The sequence below is a fragment of the Telopea speciosissima genome, chromosome 4 (assembly GCF_018873765.1).
Source record: "Telopea speciosissima isolate NSW1024214 ecotype Mountain lineage chromosome 4, Tspe_v1, whole genome shotgun sequence".
Taxonomy (NCBI): domain Eukaryota; kingdom Viridiplantae; phylum Streptophyta; class Magnoliopsida; order Proteales; family Proteaceae; genus Telopea; species Telopea speciosissima.
Window position 1 is genome coordinate 32,815,171 of NC_057919.1, and position 27,227 is coordinate 32,842,397.

The window sequence follows — 27,227 nt, forward strand, 5'->3', positions numbered from 1 at the left end:
GACATTATCTTTATGTTCTATTTTGCTAATTACCACCATTTTTTGTGGAAAAATTTCCATTGTTTATATTTTAGAATAGTTGTGTGTTGGCTCGATGGTCGTGAACTTGGAAACATCGAGCTGTTGGAACTTTCAATGTAATTAATATGTATAACACTTATAGCACTTTACTTTCCCTGCACTCTGATCAATGTAACACGTGTTATCTTGAAATTGTGTTGTGCTTGTGACGTGTATTTACTGCATCTTGATCCTGGTGGTCTCCGAATACGACGGGTATTCGGGTCAGCCGTCAAATCCTCCCAGGGGGTGGTTTCGGGGTGTGACAAAAGAACTCTACTTGGTCTTGTAGGGGGTGCATTTTCCACGTAAGCATCCTTCTAACCGTTGGATTAGGACAATTCATTTAATACCATTGATTTAATTAAGGGAATAAAAAAAGACTAATTCGATTAAATCATTAATCAATTTGTAAATGAAAAGAACTTTTATAGGTAAACGGTTGTCATGCAATTAAGGTTTACAAATAAAAACTAATTTAATTATGGGAAGGAGAGAGAGATGATTCGTTTAGAAACAAGAGAAGATAGAGAGGGAGAGAGAGAGAGAGAGAGACAGAGGTAGTAGTAGATAAGGTAGTATACACACACTCCACGACTCTCAAAACCATTCAAACAACTTTCACAATCCTTGCTGTTTAAATAAGGTAGATAATTATCTCTCTCTCTCTCTCGCTTAATCCACGGAGAGTTTATTACTGTTTTTTTTAAAAAAAAATTTCCTTTAAAAATTCCTTAATTAAATCTTAAGCGATGTCTCTCTCTCAAACTCACTCTCTCCAATTCTGATTGTTGTTCATTTCCATATACATCTGTGAGGACAACGGCCAAATCGACGGGGGGATTGCCTTGCGGGCTCCGCCTCATCACCCTCTCCTTTTTGGTTGTGGGAGGAAATATGATAGAATGTGATGTATGTCATGAAGTCTCCACCTAGAGGAGGGTTTAGGACCCAAAATTGTAATGTAGTGACTTCCATGCAACGCCTTTTTGGGGACAAATGGTCTGTTGATCTGGGTACGGGTCAAGCTACGATCTAGGGAAGGTATTAGGCACCTCAGTCTGTCTGGACTTGCTGGTCTTTCTATTGCTAGGCATAGATAAAGGTTTAAAATGCTTTGGTGGAACGTAAGATGCAAGTAAAAGTGCAAGAAAGTAAAAGATAGGGAAGATGGAGAAACACATACCCGGAGATTCGGCTGTAAGACAAGGGTTAGTATACAGGAATGTAAAATAAAGGACTTAAGACCTAAATAACCCAAACATGAATGACTTTAAGCTAAGAATGGATAAGAGAAAAAACCTGGGAATGAAGATGATGGTTCAACGTATGCATGGAATGGCATGGAAATAAGAATTTGACACATAAACATACATGGAAATAAAAATAGGATACAGAGAACATGCATGCAAGGCATATGAAGAAACTGGTAAGAATGAATGCATGGAGGAACTTCAGACTATAGGGGATGTGGATGATGGAGATTTGTGTGCATAGAAGAAACAACATAAATGAAAGAAAAGAAGGGGAGAGATAGGGAGTGTAAGTGATCACCATCTAAAGAGATGGGATCACCTTCCTCCAGAGATGCAAAATGAAATAAAAGTGAAAACAATGTAGATTAAATAGGGTTTGAAGACAAAGAGCCTACCTAGTAGAAGAAGATCAAAGCATAAGTGTGGAGGTTTTCCTTTCGTAACTCAGGAGATTTGTAAGTTGAGCAAGTTTCGTCGCTTGAAAGGCTTCTATTGTCTCTTTATACTTGAGCGCTTCGTTGTCAAATTGAGATTGCCAGATTGGTGTTTCCAAATCTTGATCTTGAAGTCTCAAATGTAATTGTTGTACTCAAGAGGTGAAGGGAGTGGTATGCCTCAAAGCTCTTGAATGTAGACTAAGTATGGGTGTAGGGGAGTACTATCTTTGAGCGTAGGACTAGGCAAAGCTCATAGAAGGTGCATGTAATCCTCATCAACGTGAGAATGGGTGTATTTATAGATGTAGAGGGGTGTGTGTAATCCCAAATTTGTGTAGGATTGCTGGAGTTAATTTGGATCGTCGAAAAGGGTTGTCCTTGCATCGACGATGGGTGTCAAGTCAAGGTAAAGACCAATGGCTGAGTAGCATGTGTTTTATTGCCTTAGGGGACGTTTCTTGGGACCTAAGGGAGCCAAGATTGAGATCTAAGGTGTAAAAAATAGGCTGGGACACGAAAGGAATCGCAATCGAAGCTAAACATGATAAATTTGGGTTAATCGGATTTGCAGATATTCGACATTGAAGTTGCCCGAGTTGACATCGAAATGGGCTATAGTCGATATCGAGTGGCTGTCGATGAACAGGACTCGGCATTGAAGATTGGTATTTGAGTGTCAATTGCCATTAACTGATTGTTGAAGTAGAATAAACAGTTAAAATGCACTGTTCAACTTTGAGAGAGTATGGCCCGATGTTGACGGTTGGTGGGTTCAGTGTCAACTTGGGGCCTTTGAGTGTCGAAACAGGTTCCAGTGTCGATAGGGGTGACTTGGACTGTTTAGGCCAGGTTTTGGGCTAGGCCAGGCTGGTTCCAAGGGGTCTGGGTCAGGGCTAGCCTTTCCAGGGGATCTTGGAGGGCTTGGGAGGCTCTGGTTTGGGCTCCGACAAGGAGAATGGATGATCGATATACGGATTCGGGCAATGCAAACTGACGCTACATCCACAGATACACCGACTCTAGGCCTTGGAGGGTACTCATCATTGTTACAGGAAACCTCCGAGGAAAAGACAAAATGAGGTGTCTACAACATCCTCTGCCAAACATTGAACAACATGGCATCCAATGACATACAAATGAGCAATCACAGAGAAATAATAATTTCATTCAAATAACACCTACTTTCCTAATTCTCACATTCTTCCATGTATAAGCAGTTACTATACATATAGCAGCATCATCCATGTTTCTACGTTGTCCGATTTACTCACTTTCAAGTCTCCATTATTTTGTGGATTCAGTAAGCAAGAAAGAGAGGGAGAGAGAGAGAGAGAGAGAGAGAGAAGAGAGAGAGAGAATAAAGATAAAAAAAAAAAAAAAAAAAAACGTGGATTAACTCTTCTTGGATTAAGCATGAGAGAGAGAGAGAGAGAGAGAGAGAGAGAGAGAGAGAGAGAGATAATTATCTACCTTATTTAAACTGCAAGGATCGTGGAAGTTGTTTCAAAGATTTTGCCAAAAAAAAAAAGAAGAGATTTGGAGTGTGTTTGCTACCTTATCCTTTCTCTCTTACTACCTTTCTCTCTTCTCTTATTTCTAAGCGAATCCTCTCTCTCCTTCCGATAATTAAATCAGTTTTTATTTGTAAACCTTAATTACATAACAACCAGGTATCTGTAAAAGTTTTTTTAATTTATAAATTGATTAATGATTTAATTGAATTAATCTTTTTTTATTCCCTTAATTAAATCAAGGGTCTTAAACGAGTTGTCCTTATCCAACGGTTAGAAGGATGCTTGCATAGAAAATGTACCCCCTACAAGACCAAGTAGAGTTCTTTCTCCCATTAAAGAAACAAAGTACTCTAGCGGGTTCACAGGTGTTGCAGCAATATTGGGAACTCCCAAATTGGATTTCATGGAATCAAAAGTAAATGAGAAGAAGACAATGAAACAGGGGATACCTTATGATGCAATTACATTGGATGAGGGTTGGGTTCCTAATATCATCGTTTGATGCAATATTTTGAGCCTTGCGAGGTTGTCACTTGTTAGCATTATAGCGATTTAAGAAAGGTGGTTGTTATAGATGAAACGGTATCATCTGCTGAATCCGGTTTTTAAAATGACAATGTATTTTTTTTTTGGTAAAAAATAAAATGAAGATGTTGATCTCACACAACCATTAGGCTTATGATACAATTTACAAACAATTCACAAAAAATGCCTTTTTTTTATAATTCTCTTCATTTTACGGGTTCTCAAATGCCAAGAGTCTTCTTAATCTCTTGAGAATCCCTAAGGTTGCGTTTGGTTACTTGAGTCTGACGAATCTAATTCTACGGGATCATGATTCTTATTTTATTAAAATATTTGATAGAAAATGAAGTAGATTTTTCGGACTCAGGGTAATTCCACTTTTCAACGTAAAACTGATTCGCGTCGGGATTTACCTCTATAGGTAAATTCCAATTTGAAATATACAATTAAGGTACCAACTATATAAATATAAAATCAGGGTGATTCCAACCCTAGTTCTCAAATTACCAAATCACAATTCAAAAATCCCAATATGCCCTAGCGCTCGAAGGAAGAAGAAGGAGAGGAACCGCGGCTGAACGAGAAGAGAGGCAACACCACTGCGGCGCTCATCTCCGGTTCTCATCTCCGGCTCTTATCTCGTCTCTCTCTCTCTCTTTCTCTTTATCCCTCTCTATTGTTACTCTAATGGGTGTTTCTCTCTCTCTCTCTCTTTCTCTTTATCCCTCTCTATTGTTACTCTAATGAGTGTCTCTTCTCTCGCGTTTGTGAAGGTGAAGCACCCAAACTCTGCTTGCGAACTGAGGATCTGAAAAACCGTGTCTCTCTTTCTCTCTTGCGTTCCTGAAGCTTAAAGAAAGCATTCATAATCTGGTAGGGTTATTGAGGCTCTCAACCCCCTAAATCCCTTCATCACCGAGGTAAGCATTCATGTCGTGTCTCTCTCTTTCGCTCTCGCTCTGTGTTTGTGATGTCTAATTGTGGTAAGCATATGTTTTAGTTTGATGTTGCATTTCTTTGATGTTGCTCTTCTTTGATGTTGCTCTTATTTGATGTTGATCTTGATGATATAAGATTAGACGTGGTGCTCTGTAATCTGATCTCTCTCATCTCTAGACATGATGCTCTGTAATCTGATCTCTCTCTTCTCTAGACATGATGCTCTGTATTCTGATCTCTCTCTTCTCTGATGTAAAATGCCACAACATGGTACATTCCTCTTACAGTTTTAATGATTTTCGGTTCATCCCAATGCCCCAATCAAGTTAGTTGATTTGTTTTTTGTGATTTCGTAAAAATGATGCTCTATAATCTATCTTCTCTGAATATGCTCCATAAACTATGGGATTAGTTTTTTGTGATTGCGAACATTGCATTACATGAATTGGGTTATTTCTTTGACCTTATTTTAATGATGGTAAAAAATAATTTGATTTGCATGATGTTGTTACTGTTTAAAGGTGTTTGACCTACTTATATAACAAACTCAAAATCTGTGAAGCTTGTGTTCTTATTGGTTAAGTTATGGCCAATTTACTGATGAATTGTTGATTTGTGATGTGATTTCTGATTTGCGAAGTATAATTAGACTATGAGCTTTATTTTGAGTCAATTTTTTTTTATTAGATGTCGTATTTGTTTAGGAAAGGAGATAAGCAGTCATTGGAGTTATAATTTTGGAGCTAGATACATATTAGAGGTCTTTATTATTAAATAGGGTCAATATTAGAGTTTGAAAACAAGGCTTTGATTGTTTGGAATAGTTTAATAAAGATTCTGCCTATGTTCAAGAATATGGTGTGCTATAGAGTGGGGATTAGTACTTCTGCCTAATACATATTAACCGAACAGATAGATAGAGATTTATTAGATGTAGGTTTTAGTTTTGAATAAGAAAAATAAGATCAATAGAGTCAATAGTATTTTGGATTTTCAAAGATGAAAGAAAAATTATTCTTTTTAGTATGATTATTGGTATGCTCTCTGATGGGAAAAATGAATTATTACTTGATTAGATAAGAATGGTTTTTGGAGGATGATGGGTAGTGTGAATGTGAGTACCTAATCGAATGTATAATATTTAAGCACCATTACCCTGTTTAGTCATAACAAGTATGATGTATGGATTTGGATGATAAGGGTATTATATGCTTTTTCTTATCCCCTTCGTTTCAATCAATATAAAACCATGGCAGACAGGAGGGGTTATTAGAAAAGGTTTTCATCTAAAGTGTTAACTTCTGTTTGAATTGTAGATCAACGTATAAATGTCTACTGATGACGAACACGATGAGGGTTATCAGAAGCGCAAGAAAGCAATTATATCAAGGGTTGCTGCTGCTACTATAGCAGCGGATCATTATAATAAAATGTTTCTTGGTGTGTGCGACAGTACGAAACATGATAAGAATGAGTAGAAGGACATTTTTTAGTTTATGTCAATTGGTGCGAGAGAGGGGACAAATCAATGTAAGTGGAGGAACAGATAGTCATGTTTTTACAAACAGTTGGCCACCATATGAAGAATCGTAAAAATTTGCATGATTTTGGACATTCCGGTGAGACTGTAAGTAGGTATTTTAATCTTGTATTGGGTGCAATATTGAATTTTTACACAGTATTATTGAAGCCTCTAAGTACAATAACGCATGAGCGAATAGCTGATAACTGTAGAAGCTTCTACCCTTACTATAAGGATTGTATTGATGCTATTGATGAAGAATTTACTGAAGCTACAGATAGTGTCCCAGCCAATCAATTAGGAGGGGGGAGTCATAGTCGTGGTAGTCCTCAGTCATCTGCCATAAGTGGCAGAACAAAGAGAAAGAAGGGTGGACCTGATAAGGTAGCAAGTCCCTTAAAATCCATTGCTACCGCCATGCATTCTTTGGTTAAGAATGACTCACTAGATGATCTTGTCGATAGACTCGATGAGGCGCTTGATTCCTTTCCAACCATTGACTTTGACACTAGATTTCGTGCAATGAACTTTTTTATGGCAAAGAAGAAGAAGGCCATTATTTTTCTGCAGGCAAAGAGAAATGAAGACAAGCTAAAGATGCTTGAAAGTTACCTGGCAGAGGGAGAGGGAGGAGAACAATCAAGACTGATGCACTGGTGGTACCCATTGTGGGTTTTTGTTGGTTATATGACTTAACAGTGGTGAAGGAGTTGGTGAACTAACAAACATACTTTATTATGGTGTTAATTAATATTAACTCTAGACTTATCTTTTAGTTTAGTTAGCATGACATAGACAATTAAACTCTTAGAGTGGTTGAGGATATCTTGGGATACTGGTTGATACTATTCTATTTTTCTGAACTATTTCTGGAATTATAGCTATATGCACTTGTGATATTGTTATTCTCTATAAATTCTGGAATTTTGTCTGCATGCACATGTGTTAGGTGTTTGCATTTCTCTATGAATTCTGGAATTTTGTATACATGCACTTGTGTTAGGTGTTTGCACTTCTCTATAAATAAGCAATTGTATTAGGTGTTTGATCTCTATAAATTCTTGAATTTTGTCTACATGCACTTGTGTTACATGTTTGATCTCTATAAATTCTGGAATTTTGTCTACATGCACTTGTGTTAGGTGTTTGAACTTCTCTATAAATTCTGGAATTTTGTCTATAAGCACTTGTGTTAGGTGTTTGATCTCTATAAATTTAGAAATTTTGTTTACAACCACTTGTGTTAGGTGTTTGAACTTCCCTAAAAATTCTGAAATTTTGTCTACAAGCACTTGTGTTAGGTGTTTGAACTTCTCTAAAAATTCTGGAATTTTGTCTATGTGTACTTGTGTTAGGTGTTTGATCTCTATAAATACACGTAGTGAATTACACATCAAATGTGTGAATTTTCTCTGTCAGAGAAAAAATTGTTGGATCTTCTTCCCTTGGTCTCACAACCCCTTGTCTGTTTAATTGCACCATCCTTTCAATATTTTCCTTGTTAATTAGCAAAGTTTTACTTTCATTATAAAAAAAAATGTGTGAATGTGGAATGGGACAGTGAAAAAAAAATCAGACTATCCACTTTTTTCATATAACAAAGATTTTCACTTCAACAATACTTCTTTGATATTTATTTTTTCCAGATGGATAATGTACCAACTTGTGACATCTGTGTGGTCATGAATGTATAATTATGAAATCGAATGCTAAGACTAATTCGGGTAGAAGATTCTACAAGTGCTGCCAACACTATTTTTTTTTATGTGGATGGACCACTTTAAAATGTGTGAATGTGGAATGGGACAGTGCAAGGTTCGAAGGTGTACTAAAGGATAAAATGTAGGATGAGATTTCTAGTGTTGCCTGCAATCCACCCCGGTAGATATTGTTTCTTATTTCATTTGACAAGTCAAATTATTGATAAAAGTCTTATTTTATTAATTATTTAAACAAAAAAATATTTACAAATATGTTCTTCATATTTCTTACAGGAAAACAAATCTTCGGATTGTGGCATGTTTAAATTCATAGATGAGGGGGAATCGTCATGTTCAAATGAGTAAGTAGCGAATACCGAACAGGGTCTACCCCCCACCTCAACCACCGGATCCAACCACAGCCTATTTGCATGATTTCATCAGTTCAGCAATTAGAAGTTCCGGACATCTATCAAGGCGGACTGAGCACCATACAAGGACATTGAAACAAGTCCTTGAAGCTGTTAAAAAACTTGACTTGAACAAGTAAAAAAGTGTCTTTATCTTTTGGAAGAGATGATGAGAGAGACCTTGTCTACCATTGAATGCATTGCATTGGAACAATTTCAAGACTAAAGTTTGTGAATTTGAGTTATGTAATTAAATTTTAATTGTGGTGTGCATGCTATGACGAATACATTGAAAACTACTATTTAAATGTTACATTTTAAGTGACTTGCATTTCATTTCTTTGTTTTAACTTTGAAACTCTATTAGATAGATAGTGCGTAGTATAGAGATGCTTTTGTCCATTTTTTAACTATATTTACAATCCATAACAAAATTTAATTTAAAAAATGTTATATGTAGATACAAAAAGAATATACGGTATGTGTCTCTCTTTAATAAAACATGTTATCACTAGGATGACGTTGGAAAATAATTGGCTATGAATAGCCCTGAGTAATTGACACCATCAATATAGGGTTGATATGTCTCTCTTTTTTTATTTACTAATTAGTAGTTAGGCTTAACTTGATGGTATGAAGGTGCATTTCAGTTAACCCAATTTTCAAATTCCAAATTATTTTTACTTAAGAGTATATAATTTGACCAATAACCTCACACTCTAAAATGGATGAATCCAACTGAAAGAATCGGAGTAACCAAATAGTTATTTAGATATATTCAGGATAGATCCAATTTACATAATCAGGGTAGCCAAACAGTTTTTTAGATAGATTTAGGATGAATCCACCTGACAGACACAAGGCAATCAAACAATTTTTTAGGACGAATCATGTCACAGAATCAGGGTAATCAAATAATTATTCGGGAAGATTCAAGTTACAGAATCAGGGTAACCAAACAGTTAATTTTTCAACATTACGAATCCATAGAAACTTATTTCATGGATTCTAATCCAGAGACAGAGTCTGCACCCATAGTCTCAAGTAACCAAACGCAACCTAACAAGAGTGTTATTAATTTCTTGCAACTGGGGATTACGACTTCACCACTGAAGTTGAGGTCTATTTTGGAAGACATCATATATCTCATCTTTCCACTCTGTTTTTTGTTAACTTATGTTTCAAGGGAGTTAAACGAATATAGCTGACTCTCTGGTCAAGAGGGCTCTGTCGGTTTACCAAGAAGATGCAGACGAGTTGCAAGCAAGGTTTCAAAAAACAGAATCTGGAACTGAATCGGTCGATGCCGTTTCCAATTTGAATTGACCAAAAATGGAGAAGAATTGGCGAAAATCATCCAGAATTGGCTGGATCGGTCACGATTGATTCCGATCTGAATCCGCCAATTCACTGATCCCATTCCCATTCTTAAAACCATGGTAGCATGTTGATCTAATTCAAAGAAAACAGTGCCGATTAGAGAGGGGGAAAGAGAATTTGAGGAAGGTTGAGACATTTGAGAGAGGTTTTAATTGGACAAGCTCAAAACCCTAAGTATGCTAGTCCCTGAAGAAGAGTTTATTTTTTCATTTGGCTATTGAATGATCCAGTGATTTCATGAGCGATGGTTCAAGATAAGGGTGTAAATCGGTTAAGAATCTATTATTCGATTTGGTTCCATAGGGTCTTGGTGTGATCTAGAATCAAATCCAGAAACGAATCGATTCTGAAATTTCATACTCAAATTGAATCTCTTTAGTTCTTTCATGATTCAAATCTAATTTGTATATGTAGTAAATATAATATTTATATATTAAACTATAAAACAACAAGCACCCGTGGCCTAATGGATAAGGCGTCTGACTTCTAATCAGGCGATTGTGGGTTCGAGTCCCACCGGGTGTGATTAATTTATTGTTAATATTAAATTTTTTATCAAAAAATAAAAAAATATTATACATTTATACTATAATAATATATTAATATATATTAAAATTTCTACCCCCTATGGCCCTCCTCTGCATCTCTCCCCTCCATCCTAATCCCCACCGCCCTACCCTTTGCTTCCCTGCACTCCCCCATACCGCCCTAACCCTTGCTTCTCTCCACACCCCCATATGATTTTGGAATTCGGTTCTTATGCTGAAACTGGTACCGGACTGAACTCGGTTCTACATCTCAAAATCAAATTGGAACTGAATTTGCTTTGGTTTGGTTGGATTTTACTTCTTTAGTCTGGTTTCAAATCGACACCCTTACTTCAAGATAAAGTTTTAGTTCACAGAATTAAATTACGGTTACAATGATATATTACGATACTGATACGTATCAGTCGTTATCAGCCCAAAATTTAAAAAGAGTACCTTCCTTTGAGACCTTTGAGACAGAGGATCATGAGAAGTCAAAATATTTGAAAGTGGCCGCAGTATGTATCAAGAGCACATGGACTTGGGGAGTGGAGAGTACGCAGCACGAGGGAGAATTGAGAAAAAGATGGGTTTAGTCTATGACTTAAAAGCAGATAGAGATTGGGTCTGGTCGTCTGGGTGGTTTATTTTGTCTCTGAATTATTTATGGGTAAAGTACACATAGCCTCGTAGAATACACCCAACATTCCTCGTATTCCCTTATGTGGCTCAATATTCCACGTATCATTCTTCAATATTTCACGTATCACCCTTGCTTTACATTTCAAATGCCATTTAAATCCACACCAAGTATTAAATGCTATAAAATGACCAAACTACCTTTTCTTCCATCTTTTTTAAAATTTGAAAAGACCTAATTACCCTAATCTATTTGCTAAAATTTGAAAAGACTAAAATGCCCTCATCTTTCTCAAATCATCATTTTGTTTTACATAGCCACCCCCCACCACCGCCGCCGCTGCCGCCGCCACCCACCATTAACACTATCACCATCCCACCGTGCCGTGATGGGGAGGTTCAATCTGATTCCCTGGGTGGCAGTAACAAGCAGGTTAATAAATCTGGGCAAGATGTTCAATCGCTGCCGGATTCTCCAATGAAGGAAACCAATTCATCTTTTGGTTCAACAACTTCTTCGCCTTCTATGTCTAATTTGCCTCCGATTCGGGTTCATGTTGAGGATGGTGTTTGCTTGCATGATCAAAAGGTTGGGCTAGAGGAACATTTCTCACAGCTGAGTGTCGCTGCTTCCACAATTAAGAGGAGGGTTTTGTTTCCCTGACTTCTCCGCGACCTGTTCCGACCATCGTCGCAGCAGCTGCAGCAATGGCGCCAGCTGTTACGGTTAACCCTACCACTGTTGCTAGTGAAAACTCCGGCCGGGTTTACTCGGACGATGAGCCATCAGGTCACGGAGCCCCTGTTGGTTTCCGGAAGCTGCCACAGCCGCAATTGCAACAGAAGATGGGAGTTGATTTACCTTCCCCAGATGCAGCTGCAAGGTATCCTCAATCTCTCTGCTTCTTCTCTTCTTAGTTCTTTTTATGTTTATTTCGATTTCTCGATTTCTATATTTCTGAGGGATTGGGATGTTAAATTACATTGATTCAGTTTTTATTTGATTGGAAAACGATTTCTGAATTGTTTAAAAAATGTTGTAGAGATGCCAATTCTCGCCCAAAACCAGTGTTCTATCAAGATCCAGTCGCACCTGCATCTCCCGCTAGAGACAACAGGGTCCTTGCGATTCATGTACCCTTCGGCGCAGCAGCAGCAGCAGCTTCCTCACCAACTCGATCAGCAGCAATACCCAATGTATTTCTTGCCTGTTAGGCAACCACAAGCTTACAACTTGCCTGTTCAATCCTATGTAGGCGACACTCAAACCGTCCCATCTAGTCGACCCTCAACATCACCCAACCCTGCCATGATCACTTCTGCTGCAGCAGCAGCTTTCAAAGAGCCCGCTGCGCCTGTTTATCCCCCCATGACCGCAACTCCTCCTGCTAAGCCCGAATCGGCAGCCCATGTGTACAGAACGGCTGCCACAGCAGCTCCACCGCTTATTCACATGCCTTCGGATCAGCATCAGCAGCAGATTTTAGGTTACCATGCGATGCATCACCCGTCTCAGTCGATCGCCGTTGCTGCTAACTATGCATACGAATACACCAATCCTGCGGCTCCCAACTCAACGAGAGGTAGAGGAAGTAGAGGAGGGGAGGAGAGACACTGAGGTAGGGCTTCGCGGTGGGATGGTGATGGTGTTAATGGTGGGGGGTGGTGTTTGGGGAAGATGAGGGTATTTTAGTCTTTTCAAATTTTAGCAAATAGGTCAGGGCAATTAGGTCTTTTCAAATTTAAGAAAGAATAGAAGAAAGGGTAGTTTGGTCATTTTATAGCATTTAATAACTGGTGTGGACTTAAATGGCATTTGGGTTGTAAAGCAAGGGTGGTACGTGGAATATTGAGGGGTGGTATGTGGAATATTGAGCCGCTTAGGGGGGTACGAGGAATATTGGGTACATTCTAGGGGTGTACGTGTACTTTACCTATTATTTATTGGTTATATGGGGTGGGTGTAGGTATTCCAAAGGCGGGGCACTAGTAGGGATGTAAACGGATCGGATTCGGATCGGATACAGATCAGATGTGATCGAAGCCGGATATTCCCTGACCGAATACGGATACTTCTAAACGGATTTGGATGCAAATTGGATTTTGATTTTCGACCATCCGTTTACATCTCTGCCTTGTGTAACCCAGAACTTCCTCTCCCTAACAGATACAATTCATTCTCAATCCATATCTCTTAGATCATGATTTTCTTTTCATCATATTCTAGAACCTGTTGAATTTTTAAAAATCCTCAAAATCATTATTTACTTAATTTTTTATTATTAAGTATTCAAATTTTTTTTCGGATGGATTTTAATCGGAGTATTCGGATTATTTTTCCGTTTTTTCGGGTATCTCTAAACGAATATGGATGTCCCTAAACGGATACGGATATGGATTCGGATTTGGATTTCGGTTATCCATTTACATCCCTAGGCACTAGGGGTGAAACATGGTGGGATTGGGCTGGGTTTTTTAAAACCCTAACCCACCAACCCAACCCTGAGTCTTCTTATCTCAGCCCAAGCCCAACCTCGCCTGAGGTCCGGCTGAGATATCTCAGTGCAGACCTAACCTTGTCGGGCTCCCCTGCCCAGTCTGGATTAATCATGACTGGGTCGGGCTGGGTGTGGTTGGTCCTGATTGACCCTGAATGGCCCTACTATTTTGCCATTTGTGTCCTCCAATGCATAAAAAAAATAAGAGGCACATGTAATTGGGTATTGGTTTTTTTTTTCGATGAAAGGAAAACATATATATAAACCTTAAGAAATTAAGTACAACAGTGGGTGAGCCTTAGACTAGGCCGGATGCTGACAAAGATGAAAAGTAATGTTTTCAAAGCTGTCAGTTTTTTCAGTTAAAACAAAAAAGTTATGCATAAGGTTCCAGGGTAAAAGGTAGGAGTCTTTGGAAATTAAAAGCTGAAAGAGGTCATTGTTGCATAACCAGACATGTCTTATGGGGATCTGCTCCTTGTTAGCTCTTTCCCATCCTTGTAGAAGACCAAAAAGTTCTGCCTCCATGGGGTCCTGTACACTTATTAAACCTGCATTTGTTAGAAAACTTTGTCCATCTATCAAAATGTTAAAGTGCCACTAGACTAATTTAGAAGCGGGTTCAGAAACTCTTACGACAATTAAACCAGGTAGGTTCATTATAGTTTTAGAAACAGAGGAATGAGATATATTAGGAGATCCATAATATGGTGATTCCATCATAAATGAATTTATTGTAGGTGGTGAGATACGTAGATTATTTGCCCATTTTAATACACTTTGATAACCAGTAAGGGGTCAGCTGAAGTACCACGCATAACAACATTGTTCTTTACAAACCATATATAATAACAAGTAATAATGAAAATAGAGAAGAACCAGGAAATAGATTGTTTATCAAGATCGGGGGATGCAAGTAAAGATGCACACAGATTGATGAAGGATGGGCCAGAGAGATGCTCAGTTCATAGTCCAAGAGGACCAGAAGCCCATATACGCTTAGTCCAATCACATGGTAAAAATATATGATTGGCTATTAGACTTTTCTTTGGGTTAAACAACTTCGTCCAAAACTTTTAATCTTAAATACTTTCAATCATTTTTTTTGCTTTTGTAAACCAATAGATAATTAGATACTAAACAAAAATTGTTAGATGTAAACCCGAAATTGTAAAGCATAACCCAACACAAGACCGATGCCTCAAATCTAACCCAGCCCCCCTAACACCGGGCCTGAAAATTTCAACCCTAACTTGACTTCACGGTTGAAAAATCTAGCTCAGGCTATGTTTGGGCTCAAGGCAGGCTCGGGCCGACAGGGCCAAACTTACACCCCTACTGGGCACACTACCTGTGTGTCGTATGCTAGCTAGTCAGCATTGTGTTTTCTTTTGGGTAAGAGTTCTCTGTGGGGAGTGTGGCCCTTGCAGGTGTGGGGGCAATGGGAGCATACACAGTGGCATCAACAAGGTGGTCATTACCGCCTTTCATGGGGGTGGGGTGATCATTTTGCCTCCTCTGTGTCTAGGCATAGGGCACACACTTCCCCACAAATAATTTTCTTCCTTTTTTGTTTTATCTCCTTTTGAAATGACATGTGCCTCTTTTGTATGATACCTTGTGTTGTGCCCCATTGATGCCTCTTGCTAGTATGTGGCAATTGCACGGTATGCCTCTCCTCTCCCAAAAACATATTAGCTAATTATTTTAAAATGTTTAATATATTTAAATTTTCTTAGGGCAAGAGATCTCTATTTGGTTGCGTGGCCCTGCACCAACGTGGGGGCCAATGAGAGCGCATGCATGGGGCTTCAACATAAATAGGATTTTTTATTTCACGAGGGATGGAACAGTAATCTCACACACTCCTATGTCTAGGCATAGGGGCCACACAACTAGACAATGTTCTTTTTCCCATTTTCTTCTCATGATGATTATCTTATATAGAGGACCTTAGATAGTTGCGGGCCGCTTCCTCTCTCTCCGTAGTTGGAAATCTAGTTTCTGGCCTTCTCAAGCATCCACTATACATTATCTTTCGGGTTTGTTTTTCTGAACTTCCCTTACAATTTTATGATTATGAGGTGTTGCTTTGATTGGGTAGGGTTTGGGTAAACCATTGAAAACATGTTTTAACACTAAACACCTCATGAGAGGTCTACAATGTGTGTTGAAGTATCTCTATCGCACAATCTCTCATACATCATGTTAAATTAGTAGGAACCTGACAATGTCATGAATATGGGGGAATCACTTCATTGTGCTTCCAACCTATATGTAAATGACCATGGCATGTTTGACATAGATTTTCCCTTACATTTATTGAACACATGCTTTAAATTTAGTATACTAATCAGATAGGTAAAGCTAGATTAAGGTAAGTCATTTTCCTTCCCTCTTTAATGAGTGTGATATTTAGCTTGTTTGTTTCTCTATTGTTTGGCCCATGTATAACACATTAACTTAGGGTAGAAGTTTGATTTTTACCAGGTGGACCGGGGTGCCTAACAGCTTCCCTGGACCGCAAACTGACACAAATCCCAACCTTTGGATTTGATTAGTTCGAATGGAGTTAGTTTGTTTATTTTTAGTAAAGGTACTAGACCCTAATCTAGCGACGGTGACTCGTTGTCAATAAAGGCCTGGAGGGCAAGTTTCCCCCCAAACCCCTTGTCCCCAAAGTGGCTACTCCACTGGGGATGCCTTAAATGTCAAACATCACTGTACCCATTTGTTTGTATTTGCTTGGGCCTTTTTATGCCAAACATGTTTGCTAGGATTTGTATGTATTAACATGCAGCATGCATAAAACCTTTTTCACAAACTCCTTCATTAATGCATGAAATAGCACATGAGCTATCCATGGGATCGGAGTACAGACATGGGGCCCCATGGCGAATTCACACCCACCTTGTAACCCAATATCTTCGGGTATATGATCAACGTACTGTTTGACCACCATGGTGCAGACCAGGTGTAGGCTTATCCGATGCTCCTTGATACAGTAGGGGAACCTTATGTCCTATTTCAGAATTATTCATGCATCATGTAAGGACATAGAAATCATACCCCTAGGATACACAACTAACTATAATTGGCGTTTGGAGTACCCATGAGAATTGGGGAGTTCAATTTGACTAAATATTGTTTATGTACCATATTGTGAACCTTTTTAGTTAAAACATCATGGGTTAGAATAGGCCGTGCTCTAAATCTAATCAGTTTGTTACCTTTTTAAGCACCATTCACAACCCACTGGTAGTCACCCTCACGGGTGTGGAGCCGCTTGGCTAAAGATTAGTCAGAGTCACATAACCATCATCATTAGAGATATTTCACTAGTATTTACAACACCTTCAGTTATGAGTAACAACGAAGAACCATCCAACAACATGGACAAACTTCAATCAAAGTCACTCGAACTCAAACCAAGATGCTTTAGCATTGTTTCCTAAGAGTAGCGTGTCTACCAATTTCACCATAACGGCTTGTTCGAAATAATAATAGCCCATTCATATTCAATCGTCGTGATTTAAGGAGTCAATTCAATTGACATTTTTTAGGAAAGATCTAAATCAATGAAAAAAAGACTTGTTTAAATTGTTATTTGAATGTTAATAAATCTTTGCTTAGTATCTAGTATCTTGGGAATTGGGATGCTTTCAGTTTTAACGATGGACTAGTATCGTTATTAGGGGCTTATTACCACAGGTAGTTCCACAACAATCATCGGTTTGAACTACCCGAGGAACTAGACCAAATGTAGGAACTCACGATTATGAAGTTGTCATCAATTCAAGCCCTCTACCTAGTGTGGAATCCCCTGAAAATAAGGTCCTTCGTGAGAAGGTTGAGAAACTTGAACAAGCCCTTAAGAACATCAATTCAGAAGAAGAGCAAATCATAGATGCAGAAGGTATGTGTTTCTTCCCAAATGCTCTTCTTCCAGCTAGATTTAAGTGCATATCATAATAATTCAACGAAATAGAAGATCCCAAGACTCATCTTCGATCCTTCATAGGACAATGATATTAAGGTAAGATACGTAATACAGAATCAAGCGACCCCTATGACTCTTCTATGGTGCTTCATGGGCATTTGGTATGACATTTTGAGATGCCGATTGTTTGACTATCATCTTGTACGTGGAATTGGATTACGATCCAGAAGACGACATTGAATCTGTCAATACACCCCTGTGGTCCAGCTCCCTTGAAAAGCGCATGCACCATACACTTGTTCTAGATTCTTTTCTCTGAGATCATACTCGAGCCACGTTTGAACCCGACAGAATGAAGAGATCTGATGGTCACAATGATTTCCCATGCACTCCTTGTAGATCGGACGATCTGCAGTTGGCCGTACTGACCGGACCAATCAGAGATTGATACGTAGCCTGACACTTTAACTCGTGACACGATGACGCGTCACGAGATGCTAATCCAAGGGATGCGACCGTCCGTAAATCATGCTAACCATATGACTACCTCTGACATGATCTGATGGACGTTATTTAAGGTGTGTTTTTAGATTTTTATCTGATGACCCCTATTAGGCATACTCCTGCACGTGCATTCTACTAGATTAGGCATCATTATGGTGCTATGCCCGTACACCCTACTCACTCCCGAGATTCCATTATGAGATCTCACATTAGCCGAACTTCTACATGTCATAACTCTCTCATTCGACAAACATTTGGCGGTTCCAAGTTCCTAAATGCTCATCTTGGAGAGCACTATACTCTGAGAAAGGAGAAAAAGAGGGTTGCAGCATCCATATGTACGGAAATTGAAGAAATACCCTTCCGTCCTTGTTGTGTGCATTGATGCCATCACCAACCTCATCCTTGCATTCATAGAGCTTCAAGGAAGCTGTTGAAATGGCGAGTGAGCATTCATTGTTCATTTACTGTGGTTTATTACATAGAAAGGGAAGAAAAAGAAAAGGGAATTAAGAAGAAGAAAAAGGAGAAGGAAATAAAAGAGAAGGAGAAGAAGGAGAAGAAGAAGAAGATCGAAGAAGAAGAAGGAAAAAAAGAAAAAAAATCGAAAAGAATGGGGGAAGAATAGTGGTTGCCCACACTGCTAGGGACCACTCATGGACTCTAGACATTATGCACACTTGAAGATTTTAGTTCTCCATCAAATTAGGAGAAGTTGAAGATTCTAGTGAGCAGTTTGTGATCCCAGTTTCATCGCTAGACATCACTGATCAGAGACTAGCATGGTTGTAAGCCTTTCAACACTTGTTAGCATGTATACTTGATTTACAGTATTTCTATTACTTGTATTAGCGAGGTTGTACTGTCGTAGACCTATGTTATGTGAAATTCATTGTAGGGCACTCATAGAAGCTCAAAATTTGATTTTATGTTCGAGTGTTCAATGGGTACTGGACACTAGTAGTATTGACTACCTGAATTGGGCATGGGTGCGGCCTCTCAGTTCTATGCTTAGAAAATAGTGATGAGTAGATGCTGAGGTCAGTGTGATTATTATTCCATGCATGTAGGAAACTTTCCGAAGCACATATATTTTGTTTTGTGGATGTATGTTTGTATTTTGGAGTGCTTGTCTGCAGGATGTGTATGCACACCGGGTAGACCTTGCCACTGAAATTGTATGCCTGCCTGTGGTTGATAGGAAAGGTGTGTCACACGATTGTGTATGTGTATGTATGCTGATAGGGAGGGACTTCAACAGTGACTAAGGTTGTGTGCTTGATTGAGAGGTGCAAAGTGTGAGGATTAGCTCTTGGCAACATTATTTTCATCAGCTCGAGGCAACAGTGTCAGTGATTGTGGTTGAGTGTGCTTTGGTCAAAGTTGTCAGGCAGTATTGACTTTGTGACTGTGCACTCGAGAGGACACCTTCAGTGGTTGTGTTGAGTGCTGAGGACATCAACAGGTGAACTGGGAGTTGGACCTGTTGAAGGAAGAATTTTTAGAGTCCACTAATTCACCCCCCTCTCAGTGGCCATCACTGTTCAACAACTCTTATAGAGGGCATCGATACACAATGATATTGATTATCTACAGTTCAAGGTTATGTAATAATGTAACATTTTGTTTTACATCCTTTTTGAGAAAAAATAAAAAATAAGAGAATATATTTTGCTTTAAATCTTGAAGAAAAGAGGGTTGGACCAAACAGCCACAGAAGCCTACAACTGAAACAGAGAGGAACTCAAAGACAAAAAAACCAAGGCCAAGAAAGCAAAGACAAACACTTTGCTTTAAATCTTGATGTTGACACATTGATTTTAAGTATTAAAGAAAAGAGAAATAGATTGAAACATTGTCTTCTTTTTTTTTTTTTTTGATAGAGGAAACATTGTCTATTTGCAGCTGCCATTAGGAATTGGAAGGTTACAGATGGATTAGGAACAGAAGGATGTTTGACAGTAAGAACAATACTAATTACTAAGTTTGGAAGCTTTTTTTTTTTTTTTGGGGGGGGGGGGGGCGTTATTAGTCAGCAACAGATTTCATAACTAGCTTGTTTGTCTTCTAACCTGAGCCCTTGTATCTACTACTTGCTTCACCACATCCCTCATTGTTGGTCTATCACTTGGCTGTTTTCCTGTACATCTCAGAGCCAACAGCAGCACATGGACCACTTCTTGCATGACCACTGGGACCATGAGTTCTTCCATGAGGCTCGGATCAGCAATTGCATCAATGGATTTTCCACTCCTCCATCTGGAGTGCACCCAATTCACTATGTCTGTATCCTCTGGTAGTGAAGGATCTATTGCCTCCTTCCTAGTTATCAACTCAAGCAGGACAACTCCATAGCTGTACACATCTGATTCCTTGCTCCTCGATGTTGTGAATGCACACTCTGTGACAATCCAAAATTACTTGAAGTGGTAAGACTAATCGAGAATACAGTGAAACACAAGGACAGAAAGAGTACCTGGAGCGATATATCCAATGGTGCCTGCAATTGTGACAGAGTGAACAGAAGCTGGTGACTGATCCATGAGTTTTGCAATGCCGAAATCAGAGATATGAGGCTCCATTTCTGAGTCCAAAAGTATGTTCTTTGGTTTGATATCTCGATGTACAATAGCAGGATCACAGTCATGATGAAGATAAACCAATCCCTGGGCAGTTCCCAGCGCAATTCTGTAACGCATTTCCCATCGGAGAACTGGAGCCAGATAGTTCTCATGGAGTACATCATGAAGACTTCCATTCCCTAGGTACTTGTACAAAATCAACCCATAGTCTCTGCCAAACCAGAAACCTTCCAGTTTCACCAGATTACGGTGCCTGATCTTCCCAACGGTCTCGATTTCTCTGATCATGCTTTTGTTAGCCCCTTTTTGGCCTGCGAACATAATTTTCTTTACAGCATATAGTCTGTCAGTACCCATTGATGCCTTATAAACAATTCCATGGCCTCCTCTGCCAATAATGTATCTTTCATTCAGATCCTCAGTAGCCCTCATCACTTCATTCAATGGAAAATTAGAATTATTGCAATCATACATTTCAACTGGTTTTGGTCTTCTACTCCTTAGCAGCATATAAATTGGCAAAAGAAGTGTTACTACACAAGATAGAAATGAACCAAGAGCTATCAATATGATCTTTACTTTAGTAAGGCCTTTCTGATCAGTTGATTGCTCATGACCACATATACTCAAATTGCTGTTGCCACTGCAAGATAAGCCAGCCCTTGGCCTGCAAGATATACAAAGTCCAAGATTTCCTAGAAATGAAGATGGAGAGGAGTTAAGTAACTTCATCAGCTTATCCGGTATTGGCCCACTGAAGAGATTATATGAGATATTCAGCTCGAGCAAGGAGTCGAGTCCTTCAAGTGGTGCTAAACTTCCACTAAGATTGTTTTGAGATATATCCAATCTCTGTAGCATTTTCAACTTCTCCAACTGTGTGGGAATGGGTCCTGTCAGTCCATTATCACTAAGATTCAAAGCATAAACCAGGTTCTGCAATTGTCCAATTGATGGAGGGATGCTTCCCCCAAGAAAATTTCTTCCCATCTGCAACTCTGAAAGCTTTCCAAATTCTGACAACCAATCTGGGATTCCACTGGTGAACTGATTTTCTTTCAGTATCAATACTGATAATTCTGTCAAGCTCTTTAAACTCAATGGAATTGAACCATTCAATGAGTTGAAACCCACATCCAGTGAATACAATTTGGTAAGGTTTGAGATTTGTGTAGGCAATGGACCTTGCAAATGGTTACAAGACAAATTAAGAACCTCAAGGTGCACTAGGTTCCCCAGCTCTCGAGGTATGAGACTCGTCAGGTTATTCCTAGACAAATTAATTGAAGTTATATTGGTAAGGTTCCCAATGCTTGATGGAATTTCTCCAATGATGTTATTTCCCTGAATGTTCATGAACAGCAGATTTTGGTTTCTCACAAACTTGGGAAGTGATCCAGTAAGATTATTCTGTTCAAGAATCAACCTTCTCAAGGTTGAACAACTTCCGACATCTGAAGGTATACTACCTTCAAGTAGATTTAAGCCCATATTCATAACTTTTAATCGCTTTCCGAAACAGAGGTTTGGTGGGATTTTGCCTGAAAACTTGTTGTTTGTGAAATCCAATTGTTCTAGACTACTATTAACACCTAATCCTTCAGGTATGAGTCCAGAAAAATGGTTGTTGAACAAGGAAATATTCCTCAAGTATCGAAGTATAGTCATCTCTAATGGTAGTTCCCCTGTTAACCTGTTGTTATAAACAAGTAAAACCTTAAGGGTTGGAATCCTCCAAATGCTAACTGGCATTTCTCCAGTCAGATTATTGTCAAACAACCAGAGTTCCTGCAAATTCTGCAACCTCCCCAATTCACTTGGAATTTCACCTTCGTGTCGGTTTCCATATGAATCAAATTTAATCATGGAACTACAATTACCAATCTCAGGTGGTATTTTCCCAGATAATGAATTTAGAGACATGAAAAGAGACGAAAGCTTAGAGAGTAACCCGAAGGAAGATGGGATCTGACCTGTTAAACTATTACTCACAGCTGCAAATTTAGTCAAGCTACTGCAGTTGCCAATGCCTGATGGGATTTGCCCACTCAAACTGTTGGAGGAAAGAGTCAGCTCTTTCAGTTCCTTGCATTTGCCCGAACCCAAAGGAATTGAACCAATAAAACTGTTCAAACTTGCATCAAATTCTTGAAGAAGCTCCAACAAACTGGTTATTCTTCAGATGCACTTCTGTCAGTTTAGTACAATTTCCAATGGAGTAAGGTATGGTGCCCGAAAATCGATTATTATCCAACCATAGAGATGTAAGTTCAGACATGTTTCCTAAGTTCAATGGGACTGAACCAGTGAAATCATTGACACTAAAATAAACCTCTGAGAGATGTGGAATCCAAAACAATGATTCAGGTATTTCTCCACTAAGTGAATTCTCAAAAAGGGATAAATACCTTAGATTCTGCAACTTTGTCAAGCTTTCTAGTATCTCTCCAGTGAAATTGTTCTTGGATAAATCCAAATGTTCAAGTAGACTACAATTCCCCAACTCTTTCGGGATCTTACCTGAAAGACTGTTATTGCTGATATCAATCTTGCTGAGATATCTTAACCGGCCAATCTCCGGTCCCAATGGACCGGCTATCCCATTACTCGAAATGTTGATGTAGATCACATTCTGTTTGTGGTCACAATGTATTCCATACCAGTAACATGGATTGGAGTCTAAGGGGTTCCAGCTTGATTTGATTGAAGGAGGTACCAACCAGTTCTTGAAAAGGGAAAACAGAACTTCCCCATCAGAGCTCAAACCAGAGACTTCATAGATAACTATGAAGAAGAAACAAAAAGTCTTCAGAACAGCTCCAGCACTCATAGTACTTCAAACAGAACAAAACAAAGTTAATAAGATGAAGAAATGAAGAGATTCAGAGTTGGGTTCTTACTGCTTACTCATTACCTTTATGAATTAAGCTTGTAAAGTGAACACTCTTTTCTCACTTTTGAATCAGAAGGAGATAGGAAAGGGACTATAGTGGGTCTCTGAGTGAGTGAAGCATTATCCTTTCTATCCTGCAACTCAAATTTTAAAATCAGCAGCTTCTTTGGACTCTCCAATGAAAAATTTAAAAATCAGCGCCTGCTTCTTTATCTTTGAATGCAAAATATTAAAAGAATTTAACCAGCTCTTGTTTCTCGTGCCTTTTTTCTGCCTTGGCTTTGCTTCATTGTGGACTTGGACTATATGCCGTGTAATTATCAGGATCATGGATGGTACTGTTAAATTCGTATGATATGAACAACGGTGCTGATCAGAAGGTATAGAAGGAATGAGTTTGAATCCCTTGGGTCCCTTCACACTCCACATGAGAAAACCTCTCAAGAAACTTTAAGAAGAATTATATAAGAAGACTATCATAGACAAAACGAGGCAGTTCAAAATTTTAAAAAGGGTTTGGTAGCCTGATATCAGTCCAAGTGTTATTCCAAAAACAGTTTATTTATTTATTTTTATATCAAAAGGAAAATGACTTTATTTAAGTAGCACAACAAGCAAGTCTTTTCGCCGCTATTTGAGTAAGCTGGTCGTGGGTCGTAGAGCATTCTCTCCTGAGCTGATTTATGTGTCCATCAAACTTGGTTTGTTTCGGTTTACATTGTATTGAACCGTTTACATATTTTGGTTTAATATTATCACATGTGATATAAATTTTTTGAGCATTATGTGTCCGTAAGTTTAATTTAAAATGATAGTCACGACTAGGATTTGGGTTGAACACCCTTATCATATGGTCATCACATTGGATATGCCTAGACATGTTGATGTTGGGGTATGGATGTGAGTGCACATTATGATGTGTATTGTTTAAGAATTTAATGTGTTGATTTCATCAAGTATATTGTCAATTGTAGGATTGAGATAAACATGTGTCACCAAGACTCAGTACCGGAGAGGACCTTGTCACTGTGAAATGTGAACGTATTCTTTGGATTATCAATGATTGAGATTCAAGAGAATCAAAGCCGGTTTATGGGAATACGCGAATATTTCGCGAGTGAGAAAGTTACTCAACGTGGTCCCCATTGTTCGATTGGAGAACATCAAGATAGAGATTGTCTGTGGATGGTCGGATTAGAATCTAGATCCAATACTATTTTAGGGTTTTTGCAAAACTTATTTTCACTTAAAATGGTAGGTTATGTGTAGTTTTTGATTAAAAATGTGTGATCACGTTTTGTGGATTCTGATAACGTACACAAACGCTTTGATATGGGCATGTACTATGGAATTGGGTTTGGCAGTACATGTTTATATGCCTTAGATTCCATAATGATGATGTTGATTAGTAGAGGGTTGGTACATAATGATTTATTATTATGTAAGGGTAATTTTTGAGATTTGCTAATTAATTGTTTATTCAATTTAATGGATATGATGCTAATTTTATTTATCCATTAAATATAAAATAAATAAATAATTTACTATTCCCTTTAAGAGTCTGCTTCTTTACCAATTAGAAGCCCATCAGGTTTAAACAGGTTCAAGTCAAGGAGGAGAGAGAGTGTTGGACTTTCACTGGGATTTCAAATAGGGCTTTTTTAGAGCCCTAATTATATAAACACACAAAGGAGGGTACGACCAGCACTGGCTTGGCCAAAAATTTGCTCCACCCCTTTGGACGAATTTGGCTCTCTCTCTCTCTCTCTCCTCTTGATCTCTTCTCTCCCCTTCTTCTCGCTCTCTAGTTTTGAGAATTAGGGTTTTGGAAACCTTGATGTGTGCTTGAAGATCTGAAGAGATTCTTGGATTGACTAGGAGAACCTTGGCTACACCAAAGAAGGTTCAAGATTGTTTAACCTAGTGTGCTCATTGGAGGAAGAACCACTATCTAGAGGAGGAGCAATACTTGAGGCTCAACAGGTTAGCAAGTGATACATCCAAGATTCATCGAACCAGTCAGCGGCTGCCACGTGTCACAAAATGATCCGCTTCAGAACCAAGGAGAACCAACCGGGGGTCCCACCTGGGCGCGGCCTGCACCCAGGCGCCGGCCTCACCCAGGCGCGGCGTCACCAAGGCGGCGGCCTCACCCAGGCGTGGCCTCACCCAGGCGCGGCCCGCACCCAGGAGCCGGCCTCACCCAGGTGCCGGCCTCACCCAGGCGTGGCCTCACCCAGGAGCGGCCTCACCCAGGAGTGGCCTCTCGCCTAGGCGCGGCCTCTCACCTAGGCGCGGCCTCACCCAGGCGCGGCCTCACCCAGGTGCGGCCTCACCAAGGCGGCGGCCTCACCCAGGCGCGGCCTCACCCAGGCATGGCCTCACACCCAGGCGTGGCATCATGGACGCAGACGTGATGTACACGGACACCGGGGCCACTCGTTTATGACCCAATCATGTCACTACAGACTCATGTCACCACTAGGACTCTAGGCCATCGCTTAGAAGTCACGTCACCCAGACGGATTCAAGCACCAATGACGTTATCACCACACGCGGGTATCTATCCGCCAAGGATCTTGGTTCCACCAGGACACTCCCTCCTGCTGGGAGATGGCCAATCAAGATAGAGCCCTGCTACCCAGGGCCTCTATCCACTCAACGGCACACTCGCCATCAAACTGGGACTCTCCACACCGCCATACACTACTATAAAAGGAAAGGTACACCACCTTTAAAAGGGGACAGCTAAACTCATATTGAATAATCACTATTCATTTGTTTGCTCAGGAGATCTAACTTTGGCATAGGAGAGCCCCAGGCCAAAACCACACCGGTTCTCTCTGTTGACCCCTCGGTCCACTTGCAGGTGACGGCACTCGCAGGACCACTCGACGATTTCTTGACGCAACAGATTGGCGCCGTTTGTGGGAACGACGCTAGCCATTACAACTACTAGCTCGCTTCCATATTCATTCAATGGTACGAAGGAAGACTACCACCACCAACAACGGAGCAAGGAATGGATCACCACCCCCAGAGTGCTCTCGCCGCAGAGCCAATGACCAGGACCATGTCCCTCTGGAGGAAGAGATCCCCCTTAATGACTAGTTTGTGGTCGATGAGCCCAACAATGATGAGGCAGACGATGTGGTGGTGGAGGTGATACCTGACCCCAATGCTCCAGCCACTGTGGGTCAGATCAACGACCTGCAACGACAGATCCTCGATGAACAACGACTCTTTCGAGAATACTTGACACATCGTGCGACGTCTCACCGCCGAAGGACGTCGCCATCAGCAAGGGTGGAGTCCGTACCTCGACAAGAGCCGAACCCTAGGAGATCATCTCCTAGGGACGTGGGATCAGAGAGACTTGTGCAACGGGCAACCCCCACTCCGCAGCGGGGGCAGCCTTCCCAGCGTCCCAGGAGAACAAGAGACCTCTCGCCATGGTCAGAATGTGGGAGGATGCCAACACCCAGGGCGAGGGTGTCTAGCCCGCAGAGATTGGTCCGGAGGTCTGTGTTCGACGGACGACTTGAAGAAGGTCACATACCACGACGAAGTCGGACCTACAGAGAGGAAAGCCCCTCACCTTCACGACAGGGTTCATCACGACGTGACCATTCACCATCCCGCCAACACTCAAGGAGGGAGGGGACATCCAGGAGAGAGCGTGAACGGGGTCGCAGCGAACGTCTAGCCAGGCGTGAGGGACAGACATGGGACGAGGAGCTCGATTGAAGACTCCGCGACCTGGATGAGAAGCTGGAAGGGTTGAAGAAGCAGACCAAAGGCGAGACACATTTTATACCTGGACAACACCCATTCTCGGCAGAGATCATGTCAGCCACGCTACCTTCCAGGTTTCGACTACCCACCTTTGAACTTTACAATG

General features: G+C 40.0%; 1 protein-coding gene, 1 non-coding gene and 1 pseudogene across 2 annotated transcripts; 2 read left to right on the forward strand and 1 right to left on the reverse strand.

Annotated features, from left to right (window-relative positions):
• Positions 1 to 10,195: 10,195 nt before the first annotated feature.
• On the forward strand, positions 10,196 to 10,268 carry TRNAR-UCU. Its single transcript has one exon. It is a non-coding gene; the product is annotated as a tRNA-Arg (tRNA).
• Positions 10,269 to 11,548: 1,280 nt separating this feature from the next.
• Positions 11,549 to 19,251, forward strand: LOC122659225. The gene is made up of 4 exons (XM_043854360.1): positions 11,549 to 11,793; positions 11,953 to 12,106; positions 18,991 to 19,074; positions 19,186 to 19,251. The coding sequence occupies exons 1-4, from the start codon at positions 11,618 to 11,620 to the stop codon at positions 19,249 to 19,251; spliced, it is 480 nt and encodes a 159-aa protein (XP_043710295.1). The 5' UTR covers positions 11,549 to 11,617.
• Positions 19,252 to 19,881: 630 nt separating this feature from the next.
• LOC122659226 lies at positions 19,882 to 23,263 on the reverse strand (annotated as a pseudogene).
• Between the last annotated feature and the right edge of the window lie 3,964 nt (positions 23,264 to 27,227).

Bases quoted from the DNA above. Each gene is read 5' to 3' on its own strand.
- LOC122659225 (XM_043854360.1), top strand. From the start codon at position 11,618: ATGGCGCCAGCTGTTACGGTTAACCCTACCACTGTTGCTAGTGAAAAC. The intron at 11,794-11,952 runs GTATCCTCAATC...AAAATGTTGTAG, and splicing joins TCCCCAGATGCAGCTGCAAG to AGATGCCAATTCTCGCCCAA. The intron at 19,075-19,185 runs GTATGTGTATGT...TATTTTCATCAG, and splicing joins AAGGTGTGTCACACGATTGT to CTCGAGGCAACAGTGTCAGT.